The sequence below is a fragment of the Vespa crabro genome, chromosome 19 (assembly GCF_910589235.1).
Source record: "Vespa crabro chromosome 19, iyVesCrab1.2, whole genome shotgun sequence".
In the NCBI taxonomy this organism is placed as follows: domain Eukaryota; kingdom Metazoa; phylum Arthropoda; class Insecta; order Hymenoptera; family Vespidae; genus Vespa; species Vespa crabro.
The window spans coordinates 113159-135000 of record NC_060973.1 but is presented as its reverse complement, the minus strand read 5'-3'; the positions used below and the strand labels follow the sequence as shown (position 1 = coordinate 135000).

Below are 21842 nucleotides of genomic sequence, written 5' to 3'. Positions count from 1 at the left end.
AAGGTAGTTGAATTAACCTTGAAGACTACTAGCTGGCCTTGGTCTATAGTGTCAATGTGCTCGACAATGTCGATCTCTTTTCCCGGCCGAGCCAGGAAGATTTACGTGTGGCTATGTGTGTGTGGGCAGTCTGCAGAAACAGGTCAGCGTTATGAGTATGAACTTGAGTGCCAAGTTGGACGAGCTGCAGCGGGGTGACCGCCAGCTGGAGACTACTGTCGCCCTGTGTGAGATACGCACGCAGCTACAGGAGCTCACCAAAAGTGTTGAGTCTTGCCAGAGCGAAGTCAGCGAGGTGAAGAGGGATATGGTTGCGATTAAGGTACTTGTCCCATCGCCTATCATCGCTCACATCAATTATTACACCTTCGTATTCGAAACTTAGAGGATTATTCAATTAGACGAAAAATAAAAACGTTATGATCACAGTTGGAATCAATTTCGTTTTATACATCTAATTTACGTCTAGGTGTAATCAAATAATTTGATGAGAGAAAATATTGTTGACAAAAAAAAATTCATTCCAGTTCGCCGTAGGAGAAATAATATAGATATATATATATATATATATAATATACATAGATCAAATTTTACGATAACATCTCTTTTATGTACAATATAGACCTTACATATTTCATTTAACATAGCACGAGCTAGACACCGTGCAGCAAGTAAAGGAGGAGATAGAGGAGTTACGAGAATATGTAGATCGTCTGGAAGAGCATTCACACCGGCGAAAACTCAGACTGTTGGAACAGGTGACACTCATAACGACAAAACATTAAATTTTTCTTTTAATTTTATTTTCTACCCACGATTTTATGTATGACGCCTTAGTTTTTAATTAACGCAATCTTTTATCCTAATGTACGACATGCCGCAATCTGTTTTACGTTTATTTTGTAGGTAATTTTGTATATTATGTTGTAACTATCTCACAATTATTCAATGTCAAACAACAATGGGAAAGTGAATAAAACTATTTTTTGCATTATTTTATTTTGTCCTTATTATTACTTTAAGGCATTTAATATATCTCCGGGAATAACCTTTTAAAGTATCTTTTATAAAAAATGGTGCATAAAGAATGTATCAATTTTTATCGTTCCAATTCTTTTCCCTTTTTTTTTTGTATACTTATGTTTGCAAATTGTTCTGTTTCCAATTCGCTTGTCTCCATTATTTAGCCATATTAATACTTGCAGGGCTTAACATTTTTCTTATCGTATGCGATATTGGCGGCTGTTTTGGGCATGTTGCAATTTGGATATAACACAGGAGTCATTAACGCACCCGAAGTGGTATGTTCTCATAAGCAATGATAAACGTTATATCTAAGAACCTAGTTATTAACCTACTTCACAAGATCCTTATCTTCTTGCAGAATATAGAGAATTTTATGAAAGATGTGTATAAAAATAGATACGGAGAGGATATTACTGATGATTCTGTTAAAAAACTATATTCTATAGCGGTGAGCATATTTGCAATTGGTGGTATGCTAGGTGGTTTTAGCGGAGGAATAATTGCCAACAGATTTGGCAGGTTAGTATAATACTGAGAGAGAGAGAGAGAGAGAGAGAGAGAGAGAGAGAGAGAGAGAGAGAGAGAGATCGATAATCTTACTAAATCTGACAAATCATTAACTTTAATATGAAAAATATTTTTTTTTGTTCCCGACCTTTTCTTTGTCTTCTTCTTCTTATATCCCACGACCACAGAAAGGGGGGCTTACTGCTAAACAACGTGCTGGGCATCGTGGGGGCATGCCTGATGGGTTGTACAAAGATTGCTCACTCTTACGAAATGTTGTTCTTTGGACGGTTCATCATCGGTGTCAATTGTGGCTTAAATACCTCATTGGTTCCCATGTACATATCGGAGATAGCACCACTGAACCTAAGAGGTGGCCTAGGCACGGTGAACCAGCTCGCTGTTACGGTGGGCCTCCTGGTCTCCCAGGTGCTGGGCATCGAGCAAATCCTTGGGACAAACGAGGGTTGGCCTGTTCTCTTAGGATTAGCTATCTGTCCTGCCATTCTACAACTATTATTGCTTCCAATATGTCCCGAATCTCCGAGGTATGACACTTCGTAACAAATATTAAAAATTATATTAGATATCCTTATCGCGTACATTTTCAAAACGATCGATTTTTAGATACTTGCTTATTACTAAACAATGGGAGGAAGAAGCACGAAAAGCTTTAAGAAGATTAAGAGCTAGCAATCAGGTAGAGGAAGATATCGAAGAGATGAGAGCAGAGGAAAGAGCTCAACAAGCTGAATCCACGATCTCTATGACAGAGCTTATATGTAGTCCAACGTTAAGAGCACCTCTTGTTATTGGTGTGGTCATGCAACTCTCGCAACAGCTATCTGGTATTAATGCCGTGAGTAGATGTCAACCTATAAACGTAATGCAATTTTAATTGTATATCGAATCTATAGAAGGTACAATCGAATGATTTTTCAGGTATTTTACTATTCTACGAGTTTGTTCACCAGTTCAGGTTTAACAGAAGAAAGCGCTAAATTTGCGACCATAGGCATAGGTGCCATTATGGTTGGTATGACGCTAGTTTCGATCCCACTTATGGATAGGACAGGAAGGCGTACCTTACATTTGTATGGTCTTGGTGGCATGTTTATCTTTTCAATATTCATCACAATTTCGTTTCTAATAAAGGTGAGCAACAACTTTTATTTCGTCTTGCTCCAAATTAAAAAGTATATAGTTTATGTTAAAAAAAACTCGAGGAAATGATTTGGAGATTTCTTGGGGTACATGTTTATAAGGTAGACATAGGTTCCCATTTTTTATGGGTATAAAGTAAACAATTAATTTCTCTTTGCGATACTGAAATGAAATTCTCTTAAAATCATTTTTAATAATCATACATCATGAAGTACTAGGAGATAAACCAATATCACGAACAAATGTGAATTGTACATAGCTATCTTTTTGTGCTTTTTCACTTCTGTATACCTTTGAAAAGGGTGTACTTAACACTTTGTTCACAGCTGGAGTGCAGCACTGCACCAACAGTGAGAACTATCGCTATTATACTTATATAAATCTGCATCACTTAAAGGATTCATTTTAATTTCCTCCCAACCATTCATATAACTTATAAGTATCCACATTCCTGCATGTTATTCTTTATTTGCGCTTTAAAAATATTTCTTTCGTTTAATGACACTGCTCCTTTTTCATACAATAATACTTTGATCATAAATGTGAATACATTTCCTATCAATAAAATCTGCAGATTAATGAAATATTATTTCATCTTATCCAAAGATATATCCAAATATATTTATATCAAAAACAATATACACACACACACACACACACACACACACACACACACACACACACACACACACAAGGAAATGTGTGAAAAAGTTTGTCAAGTATTTAGTATAGCACTCATTATTTCATTTTATTTTATTTTATTTCCTTTAATATTAGTAATGCTTTTTATAATCCAATACCCTCCCTTTCATCCACTAATGACCTCTTTCGTGACAGTCTGGAGGAGATATTCACTTTCTATTACCAACCTACGTTGTTTTTTGCTCAACCCTGTTGTTCGTGTTTTTATATTATATTTATCTTGAGAATATGTATGCATAAATCGCAACTTTTCTATTCGATCATTCATTAACGCTACAGAAATGACCAGGATTTTGACTCTATATTAAGCACATTAAAAATACAGGCACCAACATTTCTCATGTCCTGCAAAGAAAACTCTATTGGTAAACTTGACGCATACATGTATGTATATAGTATACATATAGTAGACATATAGTACATATATATATATATATATATATATATATATGTGTGTGTGTGTAAACATTTTTTAGAATACATCATATTTATCAAGTGCATCATATTCTATCTTTCATTCTAAATCACATTAAATTGAGGTCTTATCATCCTGGCACTCCTTATCTCAATATAGCAAATTATGCTTTGCTGCTTAAAAAAAAATGTATTATAAATAATGAAGCACATTCACTATAAAATATTTCATGATAATCACGATAACACCTTACACAGGATTGGGCTGTGCACTGCATGAGATTTTTTTCTAAGTTTATAATTACCTATATTTTTCGTTATCCTGAGGCTCCTCCAGCTGCTCAGGAAAGAAGAACTTGATTCTACTGCCTGATAGGAGTTTTTTGGTTACGTACAGGAAATGATTGACTGGATGTCCTATCTGTCGGTTGTATCGACGCTTAGTTTCGTGGTATTTTTTGCTGTGGGGCCTGGATCTATTCCTTGGATGATTACAGCAGAGTTGTTTTCGCAAGGCCCTAGACCTGCTGCTATGTCCATTGCAGTTCTTGTCAATTGGATGGCTAATTTTTTGGTTGGCATTGGTTTTCCAAGCATGAAGGTAATCTGTATATTAATACAAGATTAAATATTTTTTAACCACATACACGCGCGTGCTTCTTATTTTTATAATATATTTACTTATATTCATTCATAATGTGTTACAGTCTAGCCTTGAAAACTACACGTTCCTACCGTTCAGTGCATTCCTAGCCATCTTCTGGATCTTCACTTACAAGAAGGTTCCTGAGACCAAAAATAAAACCTTTGAAGAGATTCTAGCTTTATTCAGACATGGTAACGACAGGTACGCTCAAGGGCAAGTTCATGAAATTTATAGTAGTAAATCATTAGATAAATAATGTTTTTATGTTTCGCGTCATTTTGATATTTCGTACATTCAGGCAAACATATACACATTTACATATAGATTCTATATGTTTACTTATCAACATATTATTTGACGCAAGATATTTTTATTTCCAATTAGTTCCAACAAATATAAAAATTAAAATTAACGAATTTTCCACGAACATTGAATTTTCTAGAAATATTTAATTATAAGAAAGATACATCCAAGATACATATGTGCAGTATCATATATCTCGATACTATTTAAAAACCGTCCATATATCCGTCCATAAATACATTTATAAATAATTCTAGAACATTCAATGTATGTGATACAAACTTCGAAACAAAGTTTGAATATTGGAAATGATTACTTTATTATTGCAATGAAAAATAATACCACACAAAAAAACTTGCATGACAGGAGAGAGAGAGAGAGAGAGAGAGAGAGAGAGGGAGAGAGAGAGAAGCATTTTTTATTTTACACGTATACCAGTTCAACTGTGATAAAGAAATCTGATTTGTAAGAAATATTTATTATTGTGTGGGAATATTTTTTTGTTTATAATTCTATTTGTATATATTTATAATTAAAATTAATTAAAATAACATAAATTTGTAATTCTCAAACAAGTTCTTTATTTCGTTAATTTTTTAACTATGTTAATTTCTTTTTCATTGTTATCTAATTGTTTTGCACTATTAAAATATGATATTAAAACTGCATGAAATCTTTGTTATTTGTCAAAATAAGAGATATTAATAGGCTACAATTTGTACAAAATATATGTAGAAATTACAATTGATTCTTTTTATGTTTACACAGCTGTAGGTCATTGGCTTCTAAGTACATCGCTAAAATGTAGTTGCTAAGTTGTGAAGTATATAGAATTTAAAAAATGTATTTACATTCACATATTATAATTTTTCCGTTAAGATGGAGATTATAAATACATTTGCACGACTTTGTATAACACACATACAAAGTTTAGTTTATACAAGAAAATTTGTTTTAATTGTATTTGTTCTTAAAGTTATTATTTTAGTTATATCCAGTGGAATATTAGAAAAAAAGAAAGGAAAGAAAATATTAAAAGAAAAATAAGTCAAGAATTGTGTACCCAATATGAATATTATAAATCCGCATGTTGAAAAGCAAGTGTTTTTATTTTATACTGTAATTTAATTTTTTTGCTTATATAAATAACGCAAATATTAATTTTGTAAAATATATATGCTAATTACTTCAATATACGTTTGACTTAAAACTTTTAGGATTCTTCATTCTTATTTTTCTAAGCTCTAAACAAACGGCATATTTATTTGTTAGTATGTTGTATATAGATATTTGAATAAATTGTTACTTGATAATTCTTGTAATTATTGTTTGATTAAAATATGTTTTTCATAATAATATTTGTATATGTTACCCATTGTAACATTTTTTTCTATGTTATTTGGAGCAGGAGCAGCTTGCGAGACAGCAGACTTTACGGGTGAGTTTTAATGTAAATTATTCATTAATGTGTGGTGACATATTATATCATACAGGTTTATCTGAGCGATTTAATTGCATGAATATATAAAATATTAAAGACACCACCGCCACCACTTATAAAATAAGAGATTATTTCTTATAATATTTTAGGACGAATACTACTATACAATACAATCCAAAATTATTGCACACTTTATATAAAATGTCGTAATAAATTAAATATTTTAGATACTAGAGTGCTTAAGAAATAATCTTAGTTTTGCCAAATTAGTAATAAATTTGGACGTAATCAGAGCCTGGCATGTTGAATTACCTCTATTTACTATCAATGGATGCAAAATTCCATTTTCATGCAACATCAGTCAGGCTGAGAAAAAGGAAAATATAGTTGCATGACAACTTATCATAATGAACTGTAATTTTTGATTCCTCGTTGTGAAGATACATTTCACAGTTTCTACTAAGTTCTTCAGGGCTATTATGTCATTCTCATTGATAAATGGATTATTATGGAGAGATCTATCAAAATATACAGCGTTATCTATACATAACAGCCCCGATTACTTAAAGTTCTGAAGCCTTGTATTTTCAGCATGCTCTATTTTTAGCCTATAATACCCAATAAATGTTCAATGACAGATAAGTCTTGAAATAATTCCATGTCAATAGCTGGCACGAGTTTATGACGCTGTACTGTACGATTGCATGTTAGTGCTTTCATGTTTGGCGTATAAACAATTATATATAATAGACATTTTATTTGATAGACAAGTGCAATAAAAGCTGCTTTGCATAATTTTTATATGTATATATATAAAAATTTATATATATATATATATATATATATGTATATATATTCTCTTTTCTGTTAAAATCAGAGCCAAATTATATAATTGTTTTATGCCCATTACCTTTGTTTCATCAGTGCAGCTCTTAATAAACTCGCAATCTAAGCTTCATTCTTTCTTTGTTTATTTTTTAATTCAAATTTTATCAAAGCTAGGTTTTGCCGAAACATTCAAAGAATCATTATTACATGCTTCTTCGCGAATGAATTATAATCAATGGCCGGCCCTTTATTTATAATTTAATATAACTTCTACATTATATATATACAAACTTATTCTTCATAATGATATTACAATCGTTAATAAATCCCGTTAAGACTACTACAAAAGCATTTACTATCATACATTTCATGTGAAATTATCAGAAAAACAAACAAACAAACAAACAAACAAACAAACAAACAAACAAACAAACAAACAAACAAACGAACAAACAAACAAACACTTTTGCATATGCCGTTGTTCATATTAATTATTGAATATATCCTTTAATTAAAGTTTTCATAAAATATTCACGTCGATAACAAGGGAGAAAAAAGCAAATGTGTATATATATATATATATATATATATATATATATATTTGTTGCTTGATTTCAATAAATTCAGTATGACATGTAGAATCGTACAAATATTTATACGAATTAAATGAAAATTATATAGAAAATACTTTAAAAAGATAATTATATACAATTATATATAAGCAACAAATGCATTTTATTGTTGCACAAGAAAGATTGTTAACAACTGAATCATGTTTCCCATGACAATGCTCAACAGTTCAATTATTCATTACATCGCGAAGGATATAGTCGATATTCGGGAATAATAATTTGTGTTATAATATGAAATTTCTCCTAGTATCGCATTGTTCAATCAAAATTTATCTACTTAGAATAGGTATTTCCCTGATTGTAATAGGATATATTAATTATGAGGAAGTTAGACGATTACATGAATAAGTTCACATATTTAAGTAGGATGAAAATTCTTGTAGTATCATATAAACATCCGTCTTTAGCATACAAGCTTATAACACGTGCGATACAAACTAGGATTTTTCTCAAAACAGAAAGTAAGTGATTTCAGGCTCGATGGCCATGTAACATTATTGTATTGCAGGGAAGAGGAGCTCGCCACTAACTCTAGCAAGGAGACCGTCCTATCTGACGCCACCACTGCCAACCATACCCACGCAACTGATAAACCATAAACTTATTATGAAAATGATTTTATCGGCAATTGACTACCATTCATCCGAAAATTGTTATAGATTCTCATACAGAGTCGGAAATATTACCAAGCTATTGTTGTCAAACATGTTATAAAGTATAGCGTGATCTAATAATGGGGAAAAATTGTATAAGTCAATATACACTATAACTAAATTTTTGGACGCTCGTTACTGCTATACATAATACTATACAATGAATATTTCGGCATCACCAGTAAAAAGTACCATATACTTGGTATTCTTTAAATAAACATTTTTCTTTATTTTATTATCAATTTCATTTTTTCATTTATATACATTATTTGGTTCTATTTATTATAATATGATTTACCTTTGCTAATTTAAAGTATTGAATATACCTTAATTATGTTTTATGAGAATAATAATTAATATTGAAGGTTTATGGTCATTTATTAAGTTATATAAATTCAAATTTTTTGCCTTCTAATGTATCATGTCAAAAAAACATTTCAGAAATTATTATTAATAATATTAATACATCCATAATACTAACAACTATTTATTTGTCTAAGATATATAAACATATAACTAACTTACTAATTCAAATATTTAATAGCTGAGCAATTAAATTTATCTAATAACGAAGAAAATTTTTCTTTTTTATTAATACAAATTAATACAAATTCTGAAAATGTTTAGATTGCATTTGTTCGTATTTCAAGTCTACTACACAGGCCAGTGAAACGCTGTCGTATTACAAGGCTCGAAACTGTGAAATGCATTATTACTTCATATCAAGTATATATATATAAATTCTAAAGAAGGATGATATAATTTGTAGCCTATACAATAATATAATATATAATAATTCCTATCCATTAATTTTCGTTTCTAAAGTAAATCTACGAAAATAATTGTTAGTGATGTGATAATTAATAATTAAAAGATAAAACTATGAAAAGATAATAGATCTTAAATTGTACAAAAATATCAATAGAAACAGGACTACATATATAAACATATATATGTATATCTATCTATATATATATGTATACATGTATATTAGAGGAAAAGTATATTTTTAAAATAGTAAAAATTCAAGATTCGTATTGATAAGTTAAATTTGAGGTATTAGCACTTTTTGATTCTATCCCATCAGTGCATGTTAAATCGATGCCTTCAAAGAAGATCTGGAATATAACTAAAAGTGGAAAAGAATCAATAGAAATGTGTGAAGACGTGGAAACTTGGACAAGTCGCGTGATGTTTTACAGGAGCATGCTAAACTGTGTGAATGCATTAGAGGGACACATACCGCCAGCAGAGAGTGCAGCCCTGATGGTGGCAGAAGAGAAGCCACATCCAGATTCATGTAAGGCTTAAAAACCTTGACAAACATAAATCACCCTGCAAACATAATCATCGCAATCATTTTCTTTCTATTAACAAGACAAACAATTCTTTAAACTGCGATTTCAATATCATAGAAAGAAATTGAATAAACTACTGTTATATAATAGTCTCATAAAATACAACAATTCAAAAGCTTTTTAAATACATATTAATGTCTTTCTTTATATCCGTTAAAATAAAACTTATTATTAAAACTTATTATAAATATATATACCTAATTAAAATCTTTGTGTAGTTTTAATAATCTATATTTATAAAACTACATAGTAATACATAGGAATTGTTTGGTACTCGTGTACATTGTTCGCAATCTATTTATCATTCTGCATGTCTTGTACCATCTATGTATCTTTGTACATTCTTTTATTTGCAGTTATATTGCTAACCATTCATTTTCAATTTATTTGCCAACATTATTTTTCTGCTTTCAGTATGATACAAAAGTACAGAAGAGAAAAATGCTGATTATATGAAAAATAAAATATTATTACCGCTTCGCTACTACAAGATGTACTATTAATTCTGGCAGAGAGCAGAAGTTTCATATTCAACACACCTTTCACATTGGCAATAGCCCTTTAGCAAGAAATAATAAACAATATCATGTACATTATTAAGTGGTTGCTGATATCGTCATATATATGTATATATATATATATATATATATGTATATACATATTATAAAGAAGGATTAGAAATGTAGACTTTTATCTCTAAATGTTTTCGACTATTAATTAGATAACTTTTTCCCTGTTAAAGGGGAGTATATATATATATATATATATATATATATATACACATATATGATAAATGTCAAAAAAATACATTATTAACTAAATGAACTTACAGAAAAATATGTTTTTTGTACAGTAATATTACAGTTACATTTCAATTGTCAAAATATTAATTGTAACTTATTCTTCTTACAAATTACATTTTAGAGTACTCAAATGACATTCTTTAAATAGTTTAAAGATTAAAATTCTTTAATTTTGTTATCATTTCATAAAGCTTGTACTTCTGATAACGTAATAATGTATGTAAAATAACAATAGAAAAATTTCTACTAACTGTGAAATAGCTACTGCTTTGTAAAGTTTAGTACAATGCATTTAAAAATTCTCTTTCGTATAAATGTTTTAAACTAAATTCTGCACGACACTATATAACTGAATGTCTCAATAGAATTATGTTTCATGATAAAAATCTGAGGTTATTGAGATAAACAAAATTGAAATCATAATTGAATATAGATTTCTTCATTGAACGATAGGAGATTAATTCTTTCAGATAGCACATCTGTTGGAATAATTACAACTCTTTGTTTTTTTTTTAACAATAACCTCAGATCATAGTTATTGTAAATTGTTATAACAATAACCTCAGATCATATCATATTTACAAGAGTAATTATTAATTCAATATTTTAAATTCTATGCTTATGTGTTACATCCGCAAATATTCGTAGCCACATGATTATAGAATCGTTAATATTGAATTATGTATATGTGTGCGTGTGCGTGCGTGTCTCTTTAATGTCATTTGTATGTAGTAAGGCAGTTTTTTACTATTGTCTAACTACACTTGAAAATTAGGCAATATTACTTATTTTTATAAAATGAAATTCAATGGTCACTAGTATTTGCTTTATCTTCACTCTAGTAGCAAATTATGCGCTACTAACACTGGCCTTTGTAGTAGTTTAAGCGGGAATAACTCACTATGGACATCATTGAGATAAATTTTCATATTTAGAGTCCACAGAACTGAAGGCAAAGAAGGGGATAGTACGTATTTGGATGTGGATAAGGTCTATATATATATATATCCAAGTACACAACATTTACTAATAAATTATACCTCCAAATCATAACGTTGATTACAGTTGGAGCATGAACGACGTATCGAGCATGTACGCATGGATATAATTTATATTGTTTGGAACTACAAAGAAAAACTTGTGTGACAACGATCCCCCTGGTATTTTAGTCATATTTTACACGACATATAAATTTAGATTATTACATAAAACAAATTACATATTGTAATAACGTCTTATTTTTACAGTAGGTAAAGAAAAATTCTGCGATAAGTAACGGCATAACTATCCGTAAATGCTATCTCTATCAATATCACTTCTAACTTTACTAATGATAGTATTCATCTGGAGAAACAAAAGCTTACTACGATTCTAATGGAATAATCATTTATAAAACATCAATACAAAGCTGTAATATCTGTTTTCTCTTTTCTAATTTTACTTAAATGTGCTTCAGTTGCATGATGTCATAAAAGTAGAACTAATTTAACAAGAATATAGTTTACTTTGCTTGTGGATTGTATGGTATATGTGTAAAGGAAAATCTTTTGATATAACAAGAAACATTACAAGTAAACATGTAAACTAATGAAACTATTTTGATGGATAATAATATAGTTCATCATGTGGGTATATACGAGAATTTGGTTGGTTAATGGCTGATATCCATATATATATATATATATATGGATAATACTTATATACATATATTATATGTCATGAGTGTATATATATATATATATATATATATATATATATATATATAAGTATTAAATTTATTAAGGAAATCTATTAAGTAACTCTAGTAAAAAAGGTGCAGAGGACAAAGAATACATACTTGGCTTTATCGTTGTATCAATTCCTAGACGCTTGCAATCGATAATATTAGTGAATTGGGAGGTCCAAATAAAAATCCAAAATTGAAGTAGTTAAGCTCGCAAGGTACCTGAAAAAGAAATTGACATCTGATTAATATGATTCTGCAGTTGTGTTTGCAGCTGGATCCGAGCGATCTTCCGTCGCTCCCGCTCAACCGGAGAGGCCACCGCCCCCGCTTCCCCCGCCACGCTTTCCGAACAGCGGTGTCTGACAATGGGAAATAACTCCTCTTAATATTGGTAATCTGATGATCATGAACACTCCTATTCCACTACCATTGCTACTCACCACGAACAGTCTCAACCTGGAAAGTCAGCTCTACGAGATTATCACGGAGAGTAGCAAAGCTTGTGCGGTCTTTTTGAGGAACAGCTTACGTCGCGCTGCAAATGCAACCAACTTCGGATGGAGCTACGTCGAGAACTTGGAGCGCGCCAGGACCTACGAAGAATCCTAGAGAGAGAGAGAGAGAGAGAGAGAGAGAGAGGGAGAGAGAGAGAGAGAGAGAGAGAGAAATAATTATACCGACGATGGATGAACGCGAATAAGTTCAGAGAACTCTCGATGAAAAGAAGATACCACGGATGAACGAATGTCAAAGAAAAAAAGAAAGAAACAGAGAGAGAGAGAGAGAGAGAGAGAGCGAGTTTAGTTTCGTTAAAAAAGCTGCGAAAAAAGTGATTTGTGCCTAAGACGTGACATATTCGAGAGGAGGAGGAGGAGGAGGAGAAAGAGAGGATATTCGAAAACCCGCAATAGAGTAATGCGTTATAGTGCAAGGTATCGAAAGACAATTTAAATTTCGAAAAAAGCGCGGGAGAAATTCCCTCTCCCTATCTCCCCCTACCCCCTCACTATTCTTTTTCCATATTTCTCATATGTATCGTCCCTCTCCTCGATCGTTCACCATTTCAAATAAACGCATAATACCTCATCTAATTCACTTTTGTATCGTTGATTTCGAAGTAATTTTTGACAAATGTAAAGCTTTTTCCATCATCATTTTCATCGCTTTCGAGAAAGAAGAAATATCGTTCGTAAGATTTGTGATCGTTCCTGATATATTCACGAAAGATATTGATTCTTTTCTAGCGATCGCAAAACAGCGATCGATCGTGCAACGAAAAAACTTTTACGAGTTAAAGTACGATTATATTCCTTCTTATCGAAACAAAATTTGCAAAATTAGACGCGCGCTACATTTCTACGATCCTTTTGAAAATTAGTTTCATTCGCACATGAGAGATGGCGTGATCGCCGTTAAAAACGCGGGTCGCGTTAACTGATTAACGTTAACGCGATGAAATATTTTACGATTAGAACGTGACCATTTTTGCCCCAAAAATATTTCAAAATATAATGAAATGTACTTCTTTTTTTTTTAATTAAAGGAAATTATATATAAAAACTTTGCATTTGAGAAAATAATACGAAAATCCATAAGTTAGAAGCATAAAAGTGGCGCGCGTCGTGCGCAAGATTGATAAAGAAAAGAAAAGAAGAAAAGAAAAAAAAGAAAAAAAAAAAAGAAAAAAAAAATAAAAAAAGAAAAATAAAAAAAGAACAATGGTACCCGCTTATAGACGATTTATTTTGAACGTTTCTTAGAAGCTGATGCCTCTTCAAAGGAATATAAAGAGATCGAAACGCGATAGCGAGCAAGGCATGCTTTTTCTTATTTAAACTCAATCATCGAACTTTCTAACCTAATCGAAACTTATGACCGTTCGATTTGAAGCAGTTTTCGTGTAAAAATAAAAAGAAAAAGAAAGAAAGAAAAAAAAAAAAAAAAAAAGAAAAGAAAGAGTGAAAGAAGAAAAAGTTAAAAGGAAAGAAAATCTTTCTGCATTTACGTGTACATAATATGTATATACTTGTATACTTTGACTATACCTATCATATTATATATCAAATTAGAGAAGTAAATGTATAATAATCTCGTCTTTCGCAACGATACACGCCCGTTTTCTCCGTTAAATTATCATATACAAGCTTTGTCAAACGGAGATACAATTGACAAAAGTAATATATTTAAACGGTACTGCACAGAATTGACACAGTTTTTATTTGAAATGTCTCGATCAAAATTGTTTGTCATTATCGTTAAAGATTTGATTGACAAAAGATTATTTTACAAAAGAAGGGATTCGCATATAATAATCATAAAGAAGATATTCCAACAGTTTAATATCCATATACTATTAGACTTTTCCTTGTAAGAAAGAGAGATTTACGAATTTACTCTTCTTTTGTTCTTTAAAAAATGCTCTTGAATGCTTGATCATATGCATACGTACATATATATGTACATAGGTTGGAAAAAGGTATAAGAGAGATTCTTTTGACTACTTGAACTTTACGAAATCTTTATGAAACAAATCTTTCCTATAGTAATCGAAGTAAGAGAATGAACGTATTCGTATGTTGAACGAACTCTTTGAAATGTAACGGCATAAATGCAATATGGTGTTTTAGAATAGACACTCAAGAAAAACTCAATGAACAATGAAACTTCGGACAGTGCACTGCAAGATAATGATAAAGATAAAGAGAAGGAAAAAAAAAAGAAAATAAGGAAAATAATTTTAATCCTAAGCTGTCCACGACATACAGAAATCAATAAGAAAGGCAATAAAAAATCAAGTGAACCGAAGATAAACGCTAAAGTAGATTTCCTTGCATTTACGCGCGATGGTGTTATCAAATTCAACATTATTGATATTATCAAATTTAACAATATTTAGGCTAGGTGCATATACACGTATAAAGGTTATTAGTAACTAAGTAGTTAGTAGTGTTACGTATCGAATTAATAAAATGAATGATCGAAGGACAAATTTAAAGAGTCGTAAGGGAAAAACGTGTGTCAGACGGACGAAATTGTACGTCTTTTTACTTACATCTAATGGCTGTACAATAATTACGGACCGAGTATTGCTAGCATATCCATTTTTTAAATCATTACAAGCTTATAAACAAATGATATATATACATATGTGTATGTATGTGGGTGCGTATACACGCGTGCGCGCGCACACACATATATATATATACATATACATATACATATATATATACATATACATATACATATATATATATATATATATGTATATATATATATAACACATCATACGTACACACAGGACAAACACACGATGATGACGAGCCTGTAAAGGACATATATATTATAGTTGCAATTGCTTTGACTCAAACTAGATATGCGTCTTCGATCGTAAAGTCGATACTTTCTTTTTAAAAGAGTTTTGTTTTCATCTTTCATGGAAAATAATTCACATCGATAACTTTTATGACGCGTAAATACATCATTCAAAGATACACGTTGATTAGAGGATTCCTCTCGCATGTCTTCAAGGAAGATTTGTCCAAGAAAATGATTGAAAAAAGGATATACTTTGGAAGTATATTCAAAGTAAATTAAAAGTATATTTTTGTTCAAGACAAAAAACGTACATATACATTTGGATCTCTTTTTGAATCTTTCCACTTATTGAGAAAAGGCATGCCGCGTTATGTGTTCATCGCGAAATATCGTTGAGTGTTCGTTGTCGTAAGATATTTCACTTTGATTTAAGATCGCACTGAAATTATAAGAAATATAAAATTAAAAATTGCACGTATACAAATGATAACAGTCTACACACATGCGCGCACAGATTGAGACGAAGAAGAAAAAGAAATATTGCTTTAAATCTACGTAAACGTGTAACGCACTTAATCTTTCGCATAATCGAAAAGTTTGATGATCGGAAAGTGATACACATTATACGTGGTAACGATTAAATTCATGCATATTCGTTTTTAGCGAATGAATTAATATATTGCGCACTTGTAACGTATTCGATAACACGATAGACGAGGTAGAACGATCGCATAAATAGTTTCGAGTCAATGATGCGTATTGTGCTCATTGAATATTGCAACGTACATAGAGCCTTACAATGAAAAACTTGCAAGAGTCCAGCAAAGTGAGCGATCACAATAAAGATTTGTAAAATAGATCACTGCCACTTTAACGACTTGCACTCTTAACAGAGTGCCAATATTCCAAATGTGAATGTGTACAGTTGTGTGAAAAATACTTATATTTACATATGATACTAATTAGTATTATATAATGAAACTACCTAGCGTATACATACATTAAGAGTGGTATACATACATAGGATATGCAAAAGGAAATCACTGAGTGCAGAGCTATTATATTCGAAAACAAAAACAACATTTATGCCTGCTCATTTGTATATTATAATTAAAAGTTAGTACAGCCGTGTTTATCCGCTAAAAAATGCCAAGTTCCAATTCCAATCTGTCAATAGTATCTTTATCTTACTTTGATAAAGTTCTTTTAATCTTGAAGGACGATAATTCATATTTTGCTCTTTCATATGGCTTTAATTAAATCTGAATGATGATCGATTCAAATTGCAAATTAAATGCACATCCATTTTGCAATGTTATTTCTTTTTTTTACAATTTCAAATTCTACATTTGTTAAGTATTGTAAGATTCTTTTTATAAATGCCCTATATTATTCTCTGTGAAAAATGTTTCATTTATACCTTTATTGTATTAAGACTCTATAATAGATAGAAGAAGCGTTTGAAGCATATATATTCCAGGTTTTGAAATATATTACCACCTCTCTTCTCTTACACTGCGATTACCTCCCATAGAATATATACACGCATTTTACAAGGAATAAGACGATATTCTCAGATTTTATTAATAAATATATATTTAAATATATGAAATTTACAAGGATAGAACCACCAATTAATTACTTTTTAAACGTGTAACATTATAGTTATAATTAGAAAAATTAATAGACAGCAATATATTTCTTTGAAAACATTAAGATTTATTTAATAATACGTAATACAGACGCATGTACACTCTGAACAGACGGTCAGTGAATCTTTTTGCCTCTTTATGAAGCATTTGTATTAAAAAATTAAAGATTTGTAAATTATTCAAAATATTCTCACTCTATAGCCCATTGGCTATAGTAAAGATTTTTTTCTTATAAAAAAAAAAAAAAAAGAAAAAAAACTTGTCAAAAATACTTTGAGAGAGATTATATATTTCTATGGTTTACATTCTTGATGATATGGTTCCAAAGTACGAAAATCTCTCCATGTTGGAGGTAAAGCACTGTGCAGATGTAGACCACAACGTTTGCATGGTTCGCTGAATAAATTGATTAAACTATGAAACCAAGTCTAGAAAAGAGCAATGAATTGTTATACATTCTCATAAATAATGAAAGATACATCTTTGTCATTTTGTTAGGCTCCTTCACATTTTTTTTTTTTTTTTTTTTTTCTTTTTCTTTTCTTTTTTTCAATACTTTTACTTGTGACAAATATTACAATTCATTTTATAAAATATTCATACTACCATAAATGATCGAACGGCTAATTCAGGAAGTGCAGGCGAATAAAAGTGTAACATTGCAGCATGAGCATTTTCTGTTACTTTTCTAAAGACTTTATGCCTCGATTCTGTCCATAAATCCATTCTCTCTCCATAACCCTTAACAACAACCCATTCGATCATTACGCCTTTAAACGCTATTACTGCCTTTAGTACATGTCCCAATGTAACATGTAATACTGCATTTGATGCAAATGGTCGGGATACAGATACTGTCATATCGTTGAACAATCGATCAAAAGTAGCTATCATGGAGTCTACTTGTCTTTAAATAAAATATAAATATCTCTTAAGCTATAAATCTTATTAGAATATTTAATGGAAAAAATTAATAATACAAGTTATTATAAAAGACTTACTGTGGGGGTACATTGTGATTACTAGTTTGAACTCTACCTCTCTTTGCTCTACTGGTATTCGTATAAGATCTCTTTAATGAATTTTGATTTAATAATGTTTGAGCGGCATTACTATACTCGTGAACTTTATCTGTCCACTTATAACTATTAACAAGAGAACTATAAAGTGCTTGTCTTTCCTGTGTGGTCTCTTGGCTAAGATAAGTTGTGCTTGCTAGATTGAACGGGCCAGGTGGTGGATTCAAGCTGTTTACCGCTTGTTCTACATCTCTAACGTAGACAAAATTTGTATAAGTAATACTTACTTTCTCAATGAAATAATGAGTATACGACTAAATTATATACCTTAAATTTACGTTCACTGTTGTCAACAATTCTTGTAACTCTAGTAAATATTTGGCTTCTTTATTTTCTTCTCCGTGATCGGCTCGTAATCCATTTGCAAGAGAATCAAACACTTGTCCAACGCTAGAACGTAAAACCTTAATTGCTGTTAACGCTGTTTGTAATTGTTCCATCGTTTACGTTTTGAAAATGAAAAGGAAAAGAGGAAATAAAAAGTACAAGTAGGATATATACACGCACATATACATATATACACACACACACACACACACACACACACACACACATATATATATGTATATATATAATTGAATGTAATCAATGTCGGAAGGGATCTTAAACGCGACTGACCTGCCTTCTACTGAAGCCAGACACGAGTTAACAGCGTTTTATCGGTTCTATGCATTTTTCCTTCACAAACTTTCAAATATCGAAATGTGCATATCGTCAAATCTTCCTTTATCGTTAAATTGTTCATCACCCCTGGCTTTATACGTCAACGATAAGAACGGGCGTGCTTCGATGAATAAGATCCAATTTTAAAGACAAAGGTTTAATCTAAGACCCCGCCTTTTCGAATTTTTGAGTAAGTTTCATTTTCTTTGGAAAAAAAAAAAAAAGAATTCCGAAATATTTTTCCGAAAAATTTGGAAAAGCAGAGTTCTAGATTAAACGTTCGTCTTTAAAATGAACTTTGTTTATCAAAATCGGTCAAAAATTATGGCCGTTTTCATTGGTGGCATAAATGCTGCTTTCGACATTTTTCACGAAGAAAAAATTTCGCATTGTGGCGCCTCTTGAAATCTGCGACAAAAGAGAAGAAGCTGGCCATTACTGATTTTCATATCACGCTTGAACCGTGTATTTTGTTTTTATGAAGTAGACGATTGCCTGCTTGTACGTGTCCGCAAACTGACTGATTTCAGTTCAGAAAATCTGAATCATTCCAAATGCAAGGAAGTGCATTTCACGATGCACACGCCACGGAGAAATTACTACGAATGTTACTACACTCTAATAAGTATTTAGACAGACAGTAATTTAGACAGATGATTATATGGGAAAAATAATACGTGTCCAATTCTTCATGTCAATCGAGTCTAACTTTCTTTAAGATATCGTTAAATTTTGGAATAATTTCTCGTTCCTTTTATTCTAGAGCACATTGACAGGCACCTAAATTCGTCATTCAGAAATCCAGAAGGCTAAATGAGAAAAGTCGAATGAATTCGATGAGATTGGTCGATTTTCTTACTCTTACGTCTTATCATATTTAATCTTATTTCTAGCGGTTAAATTTTAAACTAAACTTTCCATTGTGAATAATGCCAATGTAGTTTAGTTTAAAACTTAACCGCTAGGTAGTGTAACAGTGATCTTATAGTTTATATCTGCCTGCGTATATCTCTATGATCGTAGCAGTTATTAGTAGTTGTTTTCGTCATTTAATCGTATCGAAACAAATATCTCACGAATTATTATTTATTTTATTTTATAAACTGATTCACCATGAACGTAGAATTAATGAATCATTATATAGAAATTTTGACCACCTACGTTTATGACAATGATAAGGCGGTAAATACGCAATTACTTTTCAATTATAAAAATGTCCTCTTGGCAGTAGCCCCGTCTCAGTTATTAATCATTTTTTTTGTTTTGTTTTGTTTTTCTTTATACATTATCGTACTTTAGGTTACGTATAAATGGTTAAGCAAAGAATTAGAGGTCCATGTAAATGTAGCAAAACAAGTTTTGTGGGAATTCTGGCAGAGGCATCGAAAGGAAAATAACATCGAGTCTACAGTTATGTTGATTGGTAATTTAAAGTCGGGTGGAATGCGGGTAGAAGTTGTGAAAGAATCAAATTTAGATGCAGCAAAAGATAAATTTAATAATATAATATCGGAACATTTATACAGTATACAAAAGTCTATACCTGACTTAGACTCGCTTTTTACCTATGATAAAGGAGATGTTAGATTTGGTGCTATTAAATGCCATGAAAGTGTAGAACGCAGTGACGAAGAACTCTCTATTTTACGATGGGGATCGCTATTCAAAGATCATTCTATTCCAAAGCGGGATGATGAGAAGTTAAAGTCTATAAAGATATCCGAAGAAGTAGGCATTTCTGAAAGAAATGAACATAATCAGACAAATGGAAAATATAGAGATAAGAAGACTATTTCAGTATCTCAGAAAAGTGGCCTTAATAATCTTTTTGGAAAGGTTCATAATAAGGAAAAAGATATTTCTTCAAAATTTACATCTATCAATGAAGAAACATCACCTAAGAAGAAATCTATCGACAAACAAAATTCATCTCCAAAGGAAAGTAAATCTGTTAAGAAAAAAGAGAAAAGTGGTATTGCCAGCTTTTTTGGAAAAAGTTCAGACGTTAGAAAGTATTCTGATAAAGAAGAACAAGCAGATAATAGTACGAAAGATGATATAAAAAGTAATGCTGCAAAGGCACAAGTTATTTCTACTAAAAATAATGATAAAACAAAAAACGAAACACGTGGGATAAAACGAAATCGTAGCGAAGAATCTAAGAGTGCAGTTAAAAAACGGAAACGTATAATCGTGAATGATGATTTAATAGATTCTGAAAGTGAAGATGAACGTGTGAAGTCTACAGAGTCAGAGTCAGAACAAGAGATGGAAATTATTTCAGATAACAAAGAGAAATCCCCTTCTCCTCCTCGTTCGATGGATAATAATGGTAAAGCAAGGATTCTTAAAGTGGTCGATCAAACTTACGAAGAAGATGGTTTTCTTGTAACCAAAAAGGTACACGTATATGAAAATTGTACGGAAAACGTGACGGAGAAAACGGCAAATGAAGAAGATGAAACAAAGAAGAAGAAAGTATCTGCAGATGTTGCTAAAGTACAAACCAAGAAGAAGCAAACTACATTAACTAGCTTCTTTAAAAAATCATAATTTATATAATAGGTTTAAATATAGATATAAAAAAGTTATATCTGCTTTATATACATATATATATCATATTTTTTTTATTAATTTATTACTTATAATAAAACGGCCATCTCTCCATTTTATTATTATTATTGTTATTATTATTATTATTATTATTATTATTATTATTATTATTATTATTACTATTACTATTATTACATGTGAATAATATTTGCCTTTCCTCATTTTCTCTCCAACATCAGAATTGCCAAACCACATTCCTACCAGATTCCTATCACATCAATTTAATGAATATCATTTTTAGAAAGAGCACTCTGTTAATTATTTTAATATTACAATAATGAATAAAAAGGAACAAACTTCTTCAGATTTCTGTAAAG

At 30.9% G+C, this 21842-nt stretch overlaps 3 protein-coding genes across 19 annotated transcripts in view; 2 read left to right on the top strand and 1 right to left on the bottom strand.

Moving 5' to 3' along the window:
- The window catches only part of LOC124430838 (glucose transporter type 1), a 28544-nt gene extending 14389 nt beyond the window's left edge, over nucleotides 1-14155 (top strand). For 5 of the 16 annotated variants that reach the window (XM_046977955.1, XM_046977956.1, XM_046977958.1 and 2 more), the window contains 12 exons: nucleotides 130-322; nucleotides 648-758; nucleotides 1206-1301; nucleotides 1385-1545; nucleotides 1722-2081; nucleotides 2161-2392; nucleotides 2476-2688; nucleotides 4190-4414; nucleotides 4521-4660; nucleotides 6171-6200; nucleotides 9519-9616; nucleotides 12463-14155. In XM_046977955.1, the coding sequence (XP_046833911.1) occupies nucleotides 130-322; nucleotides 648-758; nucleotides 1206-1301; nucleotides 1385-1545; nucleotides 1722-2081; nucleotides 2161-2392; nucleotides 2476-2688; nucleotides 4190-4414; nucleotides 4521-4660; nucleotides 6171-6200; nucleotides 9519-9616; nucleotides 12463-12566 (1963 nt within the window). In that variant the 3' untranslated portion in view covers nucleotides 12567-14155. Of the gene's footprint in view, nucleotides 1-129; nucleotides 323-647; nucleotides 759-1205; nucleotides 1302-1384; nucleotides 1546-1721; nucleotides 2082-2160; nucleotides 2393-2475; nucleotides 2689-4189; nucleotides 4415-4520; nucleotides 4661-5530; nucleotides 5973-6170; nucleotides 6201-8171; nucleotides 8438-9518; nucleotides 9617-10088 lie in introns of those variants that run through there. The other 11 variants (XR_006943866.1, XR_006943867.1, XR_006943865.1 and 8 more) reach the window with 11 other exon arrangements.
- Nucleotides 14156-17216: 3061 nt separating this feature from the next.
- On the bottom strand, nucleotides 17217-18779 carry LOC124430851 (mediator of RNA polymerase II transcription subunit 27). Of its 2 annotated transcripts, XM_046977994.1 has the most exons (5): nucleotides 18757-18779; nucleotides 18517-18639; nucleotides 18172-18441; nucleotides 17777-18077; nucleotides 17217-17598 (listed from the first exon to the last, which is right to left on the bottom strand). In XM_046977994.1, the coding sequence occupies exons 1-5, from the start codon at nucleotides 18762-18764 to the stop codon at nucleotides 17464-17466; spliced, it is 837 nt and encodes a 278-aa protein (XP_046833950.1). In that variant the 5' UTR covers nucleotides 18765-18779; the 3' UTR covers nucleotides 17217-17463. The 2 variants fall into 2 exon arrangements, with proteins under 2 accessions (XP_046833950.1, XP_046833949.1); XM_046977993.1 differs by lacking the exon at nucleotides 18757-18779 and having other exon boundaries at nucleotides 18517-18750.
- A 93-nt stretch (nucleotides 18780-18872) lies between these two features.
- On the top strand, nucleotides 18873-21831 carry LOC124430848 (DNA polymerase delta subunit 3-like). Its single transcript, XM_046977986.1, has 2 exons — nucleotides 18873-20094; nucleotides 20212-21831. The coding sequence occupies exons 1-2, from the start codon at nucleotides 20026-20028 to the stop codon at nucleotides 21463-21465; spliced, it is 1323 nt and encodes a 440-aa protein (XP_046833942.1). The 5' UTR covers nucleotides 18873-20025; the 3' UTR covers nucleotides 21466-21831.
- Nucleotides 21832-21842: the final 11 nt, after the last annotated feature.